Source organism: Colobus angolensis, unplaced genomic scaffold (assembly GCF_000951035.1).
Source record: "Colobus angolensis palliatus isolate OR3802 unplaced genomic scaffold, Cang.pa_1.0 Scaffold27, whole genome shotgun sequence".
Lineage (NCBI taxonomy): Eukaryota > Metazoa > Chordata > Mammalia > Primates > Cercopithecidae > Colobus > Colobus angolensis.
The window spans coordinates 861,961-874,639 of record NW_012115932.1 but is presented as its reverse complement, the minus strand read 5'-3'; the positions used below and the strand labels follow the sequence as shown (position 1 = coordinate 874,639).

General features: G+C 42.1%; 1 protein-coding gene across 2 annotated transcripts in view; it reads left to right on the top strand.

Moving 5' to 3' along the window:
* MED7 (mediator complex subunit 7) overlaps positions 1-12,282 on the top strand; it is a 26,308-nt gene extending 14,026 nt beyond the window's left edge. The window contains exons 1-2 of one of the 2 annotated variants that reach the window (XM_011947669.1): positions 7,578-7,923; positions 11,277-12,282. In XM_011947669.1, coding sequence (XP_011803059.1) covers positions 11,294-11,992 — 699 coding nt within the window. In that variant the 5' untranslated portion in view covers positions 7,578-7,923; positions 11,277-11,293 and the 3' untranslated portion in view covers positions 11,993-12,282. Of the gene's footprint in view, positions 1-7,577; positions 7,924-11,276 lie in introns of those variants that run through there. The other variant, XM_011947670.1, reaches the window with a different exon arrangement.
* The last annotated feature ends 397 nt before the right edge of the window (positions 12,283-12,679 follow it).

Here is a 12,679-nt window from a genome sequence, read left to right as displayed (position 1 = left end):
TAAAATATTTATGATATATAATATATATGGGGGTGAATAAATGCATCATTAAACTTTAAAATCCTGTCTATAAGGGCACTACTACCCAAACCCCTGGGAAAATAATTCTGGCCTTTTACAGTTGCATGAAAAACCTCTCTTCTTTAAATGGTGGTATGTGAACTACTAATCCTGTCTTTATTTAAAATTGTAATATTTTGGCTGGGTGTGGTGGCTCACGCCTGTAATCCCAGCACTTTGGGAGGCCGAGGCAGGCGGATCACCTGAGGTTGGCGGTTCGAGACCAATCTGACCAACATGGAGAAACCCTGTCTCTACCAAAAATACAAAATTAGTCAGGCATGGTGGTGCATGCCTGGAATCCCAGCTACTCAAGAGGCTGAAGCAGGAAAATTGCTTGAACCTCCACCAGGAGGTGGAGGTGGTAAGAGCTGAAAAGAAATTGTAATATTTTGTAGATCATGAGTTTTTCCCTTAATTTTTTTATTTAAAATATTGTGTTAAGATATTACTTATCTTTTTTTTTTTTTTTTCTGAGACAGAGTTTTGCTCTTGTTGCCCAGGCTGGAGTGCAATGGTGCAATCTCAGCTCACCGCAACCTCTGCCTCCCAGGTTCAAGTGATTCACCTGCGTGAGCCTCCCAAAGTGCTGGGATTACAGGTATGAGCCACCGCGCCTGGCCAATATTATTTTTCTTGATTACTGAGTTTGCTCCTCCTTAATTTTGTACATGAGGCATGTTCCTTTTACAACTCTACCTAGTCTTGATCCTGATGTGAAGCTACACTGAAAGCAGGTAGCTCACATTTGTACACACACCATTCAGGAGATTTTTTTTCCTCTTTCTTTTGCTTTTGCTCAAATCTGTCTTTGAACAAAAATATATTCAACATTGGCCATGTGTGAGGTAATTCCAGGGATTGTTAAGGGGATGCCCAGATAAGTCAGGAACTTAGCTACAGTCATAGAAATAATACATGTGGGCTGGGCGCGGTGGCTCAAGCCTGTAATCCCAGCACTTTGGGAGGCCAAGACGGGCGGATCACGAGGTCAGGAGATCGAGACCATCCTGGCTAACACGGTGAAACCCCATCTCTATTAAAAAATACAAAAAACTAGCCGGGCGACGTGGCGGGCGCCTGTAGTCCCAGCTACTCGGAGGCTGAGGCAGGAGAAAGGCGTAAACCTGGGAGGCGGAGCTTGCAGTGAGCTGAGATCGGGCCACTGCACTCCAGCCCAGGCGACAGAGCGAGACTCCGTCTCAAAAAAAAAAAAAAAGAAATAATACATGCGAATAATTACAACTTTAGCTACAGGAGTGCTGTAAGAAGTAAAAGAAAGAGGCTTTGAGTGGGTGAGAGGTAACTTTTATTTGGGTGAACTTAGAGAAACCTTTTGGAGAAGACCATCTTTGAGATGGATCTTAAAGAGGGAACTTAAATGGATTGGATGCAGCCCAGATCCTTTAGGGAGCGTATAGAAAATCAATCAATCAATGAATCAATAAAACGGGTATTTTTTGTTGTTGTTGAGACGGAGTCTTGCTCTATTGCCCAGGCTGGAGTGCAATGGTGCAATCTCAGCTCACTGCAACTTCTGCCTCCTGGGTTCAAGTGATTCTCCTGCCTCAGGCTCCTGAGTAGCTGGGATTACAGGCTCACATAATCACGCCTGGCTAATTTTTGCATTTTTAGTAGAGACAGGGCTTCCCCATGTTGGCCAGGCTGATCTCGAACTCCTGACTTTAGGTGATCCACTTGCCTCAGCCTCCCAAACTGCTGGGATTAAAAGCGTGAGCCACCGCGCCTGGCCGTAATGGGTATATTTTGTGATAATTTAAAGAACAGGTATGATGATGGCATGGCTATTTTTTTTCCTCTGGTGAAATTCCACATAATGTAATTGTAGATTTTAACAGTGACAGCTACAACAAATAATTCAAAATGGCTTACTTGCGTTTTTGTAGGATTGCGAATTCATTTTAGGTTCTTCAGCCCACAAGTGATAACTGACAATGTCTCTCAGCAGGACCTAATATGTGGGACACAAATCTTTCTCATAGGAAAGTTTAAACTGGGGATTATTTCCAAATGCCAGGGTTGCTGCTTCCCCCTGCTGGTAAGAAAAAATGTCATAGGCAAAGCAAAGCACAAGCACTCTCCCCACCCATGTGTGCTGCACACAGATCTGGATTGTTGACATTGTCAGTGATAAGGTCATTAGCACTCATGAAGTAACAACAACAACAAAATAGTGATTAGGGATTGAAACTATACTGCAGACTGCAGGAAAAAAAAATACATTAGCAATGTCTCTCATCCAAAGTGCATCATTAAGGCTGGGGATGGTGGCTCATGTCTGTAATCCCAGCACTTTGGGAGGCCAAGGTGGGTGGATCACCTGAAGTGAGGAGTTCGAGACCAGCCTGGACAACATGCTGAAACCCCATTTCTACAAAAGTAAAAAAATTAGTTGGACGTGGTGGTGTGCATCTATAGTCCCAGCTACTCGGGAGGCTGAGGCAGCAGAATCACTTGAACCTGAAAGGCAGAGGCTGCAGTGAGCAGAGATCACACCACTGCACAGCAGCCTGGGTGACAGAGTAAAAGTCTGTCTTAAAAAAAAAAAAGCATCGTTAAAACCGTATACAGTATACGAGCTCATAAAAATCAGGAAGAAGCAGGGAGTGGAGATGAAATTTTTATTTTCTTTTTTCCTTTCCTTTCCTTTTTTTTTTTTTTTGAGACGGAGTTTCACTCTTGTTGCCCAGGCTGGAGTGCAATTGTGCAATCTTGGCTCACTGCAAACTTTGCCTCCCGGGTTCAAGTGATTCTCCTGCCTCAGCCTCCTGAGTAGCTGGGATTACAGGTGTGTGCCACCATGCCTGGCTAATTTTGTATTTTTAGTAGAAATGGGGTTTCTCCATGTTGATTAGGCTGGTCTTGAACTCCTGACCTCAGGTGATCTGCCTACCTCGGCCTCCCAAAGTGTTGGGATTACAGGTGTGAGCCACCGTGCCCAGTCTTTTTTTTTTTTTGCAGAGTTTCACTCTGTTGCTTAGGTTGGAGTAGAGTGGCACTATCACAGCTCAAACAATCCTCCCACATCAGCCTCCCAAGTAACTGGGACCCCAGGTGCATGCCAGCTTACCCAGCTTGGAGATAAAAATTTTTACTTGCTGTCTTCCAATTATTCTGCTTGGGTTGATCAGCAAGCCAAAGATACAATGTAACTCACTAACAGATGCTCAGACATTATTATCTATAAACCTGTCTACCAATGACAGAGGTAGTAAGGCCAACAAAATTAACAAGTTGCTGCAACAATTGGACTTTCATAAGCATAAATAAACAAATAAAAGGAATTTTGACCCTTACCGGGCATCAAATACAAAAATTAACCCCAAAAGGATCATAGACCTAAATGTAAAACTTAAAATTAGAAAACTTGTAGAAGAAAACAGAGGAAAAATCTTTGTGACTTTGAGTTAGGCAAAGATTCTTGGAAAGGACACAAAAAGTATGAGCCATGAAAGAAAATAATTGATAAACTGGTCATCACAAAGAAAAAACTCTGCTTGCTGAAAGACACTTAAAAAATGAAATGATTAACCACAGACTAGGAGAAAATATTTGTAAAAGACATATCTGATCAAGGACTTATACCTTGTGTGTATTTGTGTGTGTGCCTTTACAATTCAATAGTAAGAAAATATGCCAATTTAAAAATTGGGCAAAAATTTTGAACACATAGTTCACCAAAGAAAAGATATACATGGCCAGTAAACACATGAAAGATATATAATACGAAGGAAATGCAAATTAAAATCATTATACAGATATTAGAATAGCAAAAAGTAAAAAAGAAAGGATAATATCAAGTGCAGATTGAGGGCAACTATACCTCCTAGAGATTGCTGAGAAATGAAAAATAAGCAGCCTCTTTAGAAAACTGCTTGGTAGTTTCTCATATAGTTAAATATATAATTATTATAAGGTCCAGCAATTGTATCACTATGTTGTTATCCAAAAGAAATGAAAACATATGTCCATACAATTGACTTGCATGGGAATGTTTATAGTAGTTTTGCTAATAATCACCTCAAACTGAAATAACCCAAATGTCTATTAACCAGTGAATGGATACATGAATTACAGTACATTCATACAATGGAATATTCCTTATCTGTAAAAAAGAACAAAGTATTATACATTGAACAACATTGATGGACTTCGTTATGTTAGGTGAAAGGAACCAGATACCAAAGACTGCATACTTTCTAATTTCATTTACATAACATTCTGGAAAAGGTAAAACTATATGAACAGAAATCAGATCAGTGGTTACTAGAGGATGGTGATAAAGGGAAGGAATCAAATAAAAAAAAAGTTGTTGGGGTGATGAAATATTCTACATCTTAATCCAGGTGGTAGTGGTTTTATGCCAGTGTGTATTTATCAAAACTCACATAACTATTCACCTAGAGTTAATTTTATTCTATGTGAAGTATCCCTCAATAAACCTAAATTTTAAAAAATCAGTAGGGTGGAAACTAAAAATTTCTGCTTGCCATTTAGGTTCAAATGATAGTGATGTTTTCTATAATGTGCCAAGATCCTAAGGGAGGCAAGAAGTTGGTTACCGTGCGTCTTTGCCCATTTCTACCCTTTCATCTCCCCCGCTCTTTCTTTCTTTGCTCACTAGTTAGGGAGCACACAGGCTCCCTTCCTGTCTCTCATTCAGAAAGATCATGGCAGCCCCACGCTCTTTGCATTTGCTGTCTCCCAGATCTCTGCACAATTCACTCCTTCATATCTTGTTTCCAGAGTTAACCTTCTGTGAGAGGCTATCCTGACCACCCTGTGTAAAGTAGCTATCCCCCAACCCACGTCACTATCATGTTAATCTGTATTATACTTTCCCCCATAGCCCTTGTCACTATTCGAAGTTTTTACTTGTTTGCATACTCCTTGTCTGTGTCTCTCTAGAGCACCTTCTAGAGAGAACACCTTTTTCTTGTCTTTTTTTTTTTTTGAGACGAAGTCTCGCTCTGTCACCCAGGCTGGAGTGCAGTGGCACGATCTCGGTACACTGCACGCTCCGCCTCCCGGGTTCACACCATTCTCCTGCCTCAGCCTCCCAAGTAGCTGCGACTACAGGCACCTGCCACCACGCCTGGTTAATTTTTTTGTATTTTTAGTATTTTGTATTTTTAGTAGAGATGGTCTCGATCTTCTGACCTCGTGATCCGCCCACCTCGGCCTCCCAAAGTGCTGGGATTACAGGCGTGAGCTACTGCGTCCGGCCATGAGAACAGCTTTTTCAAAGGCCCCACTGGCTTTTGTCTGTCTTTTTAGACTTCCAGACAAGTGCCGGCACAACAGATACACAATTCCTTTTAAGGAATAAGTTTTCCATCGAGATTCTGCAAATATAGTCACATAATTAAATGTTTAACACACATCATATTGTCACTAGCCCTTCTCATGATATGCACTTCATATCCATTATTCATTTGAAGTTTATTGGAAAGAACACTAGATTGATAGTCAAGAGTCCAAGTTCTAGCCTTGATTCTGCTACTAACTGTTAAGACACTGCACCTTTGGGCCCAGTAATTCTATTTCTAGAAATTTATTCTAAAGAACAAAACTGGACACATGCACAAACATATATGCACTGGGATGCTCATCATCCTGTGTAGTTACACTGGTTAAAATTGGGAGAAATATAATTTAACACAATGAGGCTTTGGCTAAAGAGACTGTGGTATAACCCCACCAAAGCTACACTATGAATTTATTTGAAAGTGATGATTGTATTCATTTTGTTCCTTATTCAATAAACGCTTTTTGAGTATTTGTCAATTTCAGCCACTCTTGTATGTAGGTTCAAACTGAAACAAAGGTCCCATGCTCATAAACCTGGTATTTTTGATGGATAAGAAAGGCAATAAAATACATAAATATAAGATGATTTCTGATGATGAGAGGTTCTATGAAAAAAATATAATACATAGTAAGGGTTTCAGGGGCATCTCCCAAGAGAAAGATTGGGGGTGTGCTATTTTGTATAGAGTAGTGTAACCCCAGAAGAACTCTTTGAGGTCACATTTGACCAGAAACCTGCATGAAATGAGGAAATGAAGCCGGGCACGGTGGCTCACGCCTATAATCCCAGCACTTTGGGAGGCTGAGGCGGGCGGATCACAAGGTCAGGAGATTGAGACCATCCTGGCTAACACGGTGAAACCCCATCTCTACTAAAAATACAAAAAAAAAAAAAGGGAGAGAAATAAGGAAATGAGACGTGTGAATATCTATGGAAAGAGTTCCAGGCAAATGCATCGGCCCCCAAGACCGGGATGTACTTGGCAATTTTGTAGGGCCTATTATATAGGCCGGGGGAGGATGTCAGATTTTATTCTAAAAGTAGTAGAAAGCGTTGGAAGATTTTGAATAGAAGAGCGTTAAGACTGGTCTTATATTTTAAGAAGGTGTGGTAAATAGACTAAGGCAGGACAAAAATCAAAGAAATCCAGATGAGAGATAATGGCAGCATGGTATAGGACCATACCAGTGGGGACGGTGGTCAGTCATATTTGGAACTTTATTTACTTATTTTTAAATAGAGCTAATACAAAAGGCTGGTATGGTAGTTTCGGTGGGGTATGGGAGAAAGGAGAAAAAGGTGATTCCTTAGATTGAACATTTGCAATTGAGTAAAGTGCAACTGGGTAAAGATGTCTGTCACTACTGGATATGAGGGTCTGAAGTGCAGAGGAAACGGTGTTCCAGGGCCTACATGTATCTGGGTGATATCTGACTGAGAAGTGGTTGGAGAACTGAGTCTTGGGGCAATCCAGATAATCAAATGTGCCAAATGCTGCTGACAGATGGAGTAAAATGAGGACTGGGAACAACCATTGGAAGTCACGGATGCGGGACATGTTGGGGTCAGCGGTGAGGATGAATTTCTTCAGGAAATAAATTGATATGTGCGGGGGAATTAAAATGGGGGAGGCCAGGCTAGGTGGTTCACGCCCATAATTCCAGCACTTTGGGTGGCCAAGGCGGGCTGATTACTGAAGGTCAGGAGCTCGAGACCAGCCTCGCCAACATGGAGAAATCCTGTCTCTACTAAAAAATACAAAAAAAGGAAAAAAAAAAAATTAGCTGGGTGTGGTGGCACATGCCTGTAATCCCAGCTACTTGGGGGGCTAAGGCACGCGAATCGCTTGAACCCCGGAGACTGAGGTTGCAGCCAGCCGAAATCGCGCCAGTGCACTTCAGCCTGGGCGAAAGAGACTCCGTCTCAAAGAAAAAAAAATAAATAAAATAAACCAACAAAAACCCCTGCATATCTGTATTTTCGAATTTGTATGTAAGATGTCTTTATTGTATGGGTTAAATTAAAAAAGAAAAGACAAAAGGAATGGAACCACCAGTTGCGACTGTCAGTAGAAGAGTGGTAATGCGGGAAGCGGGTGGAACACACGCAGGCGCACTAGCAAGTGCGCCTTTGCTAGGTTTTCTTTGGGAGGTTATTTTCGCGTTATAAATGTCTAAATTCATGGAAGTCTTACAAGAGCATGCTACACATTAAAATATAAGATTGTTTCTAGTCAATAAGAGGTCTATAAAAAATAAAGCAAGTCTTGTTTAATTTTATGCCTTAAAGAAACGAAGAAACAACCCTCAGCTACTACTTTTAAAAGTCAGAAAAAGGGGTGGGGATGGGAGGAGTCGAATATACGCAGGCGCAATAGCGAGCGATCCGTCTGAGGCGGGTCTAGAATCTCGTTAAATGACAGCTCCTACAGCCAATCAAGAACAGAGTCGGTGGCTTCTTCCAGGAGGAGACCGGAAATTAGTTTCGGCTGCAGTGGGGAAGGCGGCTACCAGTGTAAAGCCGGAGCTGAGGTGAGTAGGCGGCAACGGTGTGGGGCTCCTGCCTGTGTGCGTTTTTTTCTTCCGGACTCCGCGGTTTCCTCTGTGCTGGGGTGGGAACTGGGGAGGCATGGAGGAGTTCGGCCTCCGAAGACGCTCTCTCGTCTTGCTGTCCCGAGTCTCTGCGAGAGCGCGGCCTCCCCGCCGCTCGTGGAGGTCTCGGGATGGACAGCCTGGAGGAGGGGTGTCTTAGCGCTGCAGTCCCAGGGCTTCCTCCGTGTGGGGACGCCGAGCCGGAGTGGAGGTTGGGAGACCTGGTATCTAGTCCGCTCGCCGCTGTTTTTCTAAGCTGTGTGGCCTTGGGCGAGTTATTTGCCTTTTCTGGCCCTTTGTAACATGAGAGTAGCCCTCCCTGCCCTTCCTTCTTCTGGGAGCAGTTGTGAAACAGCTGAAATATGGGGGCAGGCGAAGGCGGTAGATCCCAACCGAGCCTAATCGTCAGGTCCATCTGGAGAGGTTTTTAAAGCGACATACCAGGGCCCATTCACAGTGGACAGAATGAATCAAATCTCTGGGGCTGGGACCCTGGAGTATCTGTCGTCTTCTGGCGAGGCGCCTTCTCCCCCCGTAGAACAAACACTAGATGTTGGATCTTGAGTCTAAGAACCAGTTATGATGCTTGGCTCTGGTTTTATTAAAATAAGACCTCCATCGCCTTTGAAAAGTTCCATCTAGAGAGACAGTAGAGAAAAATATAATTTTTGTAATATGCAAGTTCTAATTTTACAGTTAGATGCTTCACGGCTTAGAGACATAAGAGCTTGCCCTTTGGAGCTTAAGGGACCTGGGATAAGAATACCTGTTGTACCGTTTATTAACCTTTTGATCTGGGGCAACACTTCCCCTCATTGAGACTTGGGATCTTCACCTCTAAAATGAAATTGATAATAGAACTTAATTCGTGGGACCATGTGGTGGCTCACGCCTGTAATCCCAGCACTTTGGGAGGCCGAGGTGGGCGGATCACCTGAGGTCAGGAGTTCCAGACCAGCCTGGCCAACATGGTGAAAACCTGTCTTTACCGAGAAATAAGAAATTAGCTGGGCATGGTGGCACGCACTTGTAGTCCCTAGTACTCAGGAGGGTCATGCAGTTGAATCCCTTGAACCCGGGAGGCAGAGGTGGCGGTGAGCCCTGATCATACCACTGCCCTCCAGCGTGGGAGACAGATTGAGGCCTTGTCTCAAAAAACAAAACAAAATAAACAACCTTAATTCATAGAATTGTTATGAAGATTATGTTAGAGAGGCCATAAAACAGCAGTACCTGTCATGTAGTTGGCCTTAGGAAAATGACAACCGAAGTACAGGAATGCACATCATGTAGGACAGTACAGAGCAGCACTCGTCACCTAAAAAGATTTGAGTGGGATGAAACGTAAGCTGTCAAAAATTGTGTTTTGAAGTACCAGATCAATATTAATTCCTTGATTTTGGTAATTGTGCTGTGGGTAGAAGAAAACATTCTTGTCCTGGGAAAACACACTGAAGTATTCAGGGGTAAAGGAATGAGAAACCAATAAAGCAAATGAAGGAAAATGTTAACATTTGGAGAATCTGAGTGAAGAATATGGTGTTCTTTGTATATTCATGCACTTTTTCTGTAATCTGAATTTATGTTAAAAGTTTTAAAATGTTGGCTGGGTGTGGTGGCTCACACCTGTAATCCCAGCACTTTGGGAGGCCAAGGCAGGAGGATTGCTTGACCTCAGGAATTCAAAACCAGCCCGAGTAACATGGTGAAACTGTCTCTACAAAATATACAAAAATTAGCTGGGCGTGGTGACATATGCTTGTGCTCCCAGCTGCTTGGGAGGTTGAGGTGGGAGGATCGCTTGAGCCTGGGAGGTCAAGGCTGCATCATCCTATGCACTACTGTGGCACAGTGGAAACTCAGGGCTGTACCATGCCTGCCCTTAGTACCTCACGAATTCTAAGTATAATATTGCTTCTAGTAGAATACTTGCCCCACCTGATGTTAGAGGGTGTTATATCTTGAAACTTTGATAATACCAGCGTAAAGGAGCACTTCAGAATCTTCTCATTGGATGATATACCTAGGCTTAAGGTAGAGTAAGTAGAGGTTATTATGGCCATAAAAGATACTGGGTTTGAACCTGGGGTTTGAAATTTCTGTGATAGTTGTAGGGAAGTTAATGTGTCCATACAGGCAGGGCGTGGTGGCTCACACCTGTAATCCCAGCACTTTGGGAGGCCAAGGTGGGCGGATCACCTGAGGTGGGGAATTAAGAGACCAACCTGGCCAACATGGCGAAATCCTGTCTCTACTAAAAATACAAAAATTAGCTGGGCATGGTGGTGTGCGCCTGTAATCCCAGCTACTTGGGAGGCTGAGGCAGGAGAATTGCTTGAGCCCAGGAGGCAGAGGTTGCAGTGAGCTGAGATTGTACCACTGCACTCCAGCCTGGGCATCAGAGCAAGACTCTGTCTCAAAAAAAAAAAAAAGTTAATGTGTCCATATAAAATTGCATAGTATACTGTGACAAAAAGGGTGTGGAACTGAATCATTTCATTCAGGAACTTTGGATAATACCATGTGTTTAGGATTTAGCAGTGTTAATTTTGTCAGTGTTTATGAGAGATAAAGTAAGTGTTTGCTATTGGAAATCAATCTAACATAAAGCAAAAGTGATTGTGATATGAGATTGGGAGACAACATGTGTAGTTTGGTTATGGAGGAGTAGAGAAATGGGGCATAAGTGGTGAGGGGCGTGGAATCCAGAAGATTTTCTTGTTTTTTTTTGAGACAGATTCTTGCTCTGTCGCCCAGGCTGGAGTGCAGTGGTGCAATCTCGGCTCACTGTAAGCCCCACCTCCTGAGTTCACACCATTCTCCTGCCTCAGCCTCCTGAGTGACTGGGACTACAGGCACCCACCACCGTGCCTGGCTAATTTTTTTTGTATTTTAGTAGAGACGGAGTTTCACCCTGTTAGCCAGGATGGTCTCAATCTCCTGACCTTGTGATCCGCCTGCCTTGGCCTCCCAAAGTGCTGGGATTACAGGTGTGAACCTCCGCGCCCGGCCGAAGATTTTCTTTAGAGATCAGAAGATGCTACAGATTTTTTTATGCTGATGAAATTATTAGGGAGAGAATGGAAAATATGTGAAAGATTGAGAATATAATGCCTACTTAGAAAATATGGCAAACTTTCCCTATCATAAATGTTAGTTTTAGAAACCAAGGAGATCATCTTGTCTTGGGCCCCAAACTACTGGAAGAAAAGGAAGAAAATACTCTGTCTGTAGTTATGAAATGTAACAGGTTTGTTTTGTGGCTCTAATAAATCTTTGGTCTGTGTCCATAGGTTCTTGATAGTCCACAATGGGTGAACCACAGCAAGTGAGTGCACTTCCACCACCTCCAATGCAATATATCAAGGAATATACCGATGAAAATATTCAAGAAGGCTTAGCTCCCAAGCCTCCCCCTCCAATAAAAGATAGTTACATGATGTTTGGCAATCAGTTCCAATGCGATGATCTTATCATCCGCCCTTTGGAAAGTCAGGGCATCGAACGGCTTCATCCGATGCAGTTTGATCACAAGAAAGAACTGAGAAAACTTAATATGTCTATCCTTATTAATTTCTTGGACCTTTTAGATATTTTAATAAGGAGCCCTGGGAGTATAAAACGAGAAGAGAAACTAGAAGATCTTAAGCTGCTTTTTGTACACGTGCATCATCTTATAAATGAATACCGACCCCACCAAGCAAGAGAGACCTTGAGAGTCATGATGGAGGTCCAGAAACGTCAACGGCTTGAAACAGCTGAGAGGTTTCAAAAGCACCTAGAACGAGTAATTGAAATGATTCAGAATTGCTTGGCTTCTTTGCCTGATGATTTGCCTCATTCAGAAGCAGGAATGAGAGTAAAAACTGAACCAATGGATGCTGATGATAGCAACAATTGTACTGGACAGAATGAACAAAGAGAAAATTCAGGTCATAGGAGAGATCAGATTATAGAGAAAGATGCTGCCTTGTGTGTCCTAATTGATGAAATGAATGAAAGACCGTGAAAGATGTTTATCTTTCTTTTTTTCATTTTGATAAATAGCCTCATGTATTAGTTTATTTTCTTTTGGACAGTCTTAAGAGAGGTTTCACTAAAAATGTAAACAGCTTTAATCTTGACTCCAGCTTTTTCAATTATGAGATGTCATAGGCAGTAATTTCATTGTATAACAAGCATAGACAAATGAGTACCCCTGCACTAAGAATAATCACTTTAAAAAGCATAGTGTTCACTGCTGTTGTATGGGACATTCCTATGTTTTGGAGTTGCAGTAAAACTTTGATGATAACCTCAGTAACAGCAAAAGTTTTCGTCTTTGAAAAGGGGATTTATCATTTACTTTAAGAATGATAGAGGAATAATGGATATCAATCTCTATAAATGTAAAACTATGAAATCTTCAAACTTATTCCATTAAAAATTTTGCTTAAGTTCCAAAAGGTAGTGTAACATGTTAATAGAGAGGAGCCCAGAAGAGTTATAAAACAGAAACTTTATTTTTTCCTCATGACTGCTCCTGTAAACCCACTATCTCAGTCTTTTCTCCCTATCCTAAATGGACTCTTGCAGGCAAGTCCCATGAATTGTTTTTTTCTCCAGTCACTCAGGTAATAAGTCCTTTGGTACAGACATTAATTTTAGTAATTAAGATATCTATGTCATTAGCTACACATTTTCTTTAAAGCTAAGC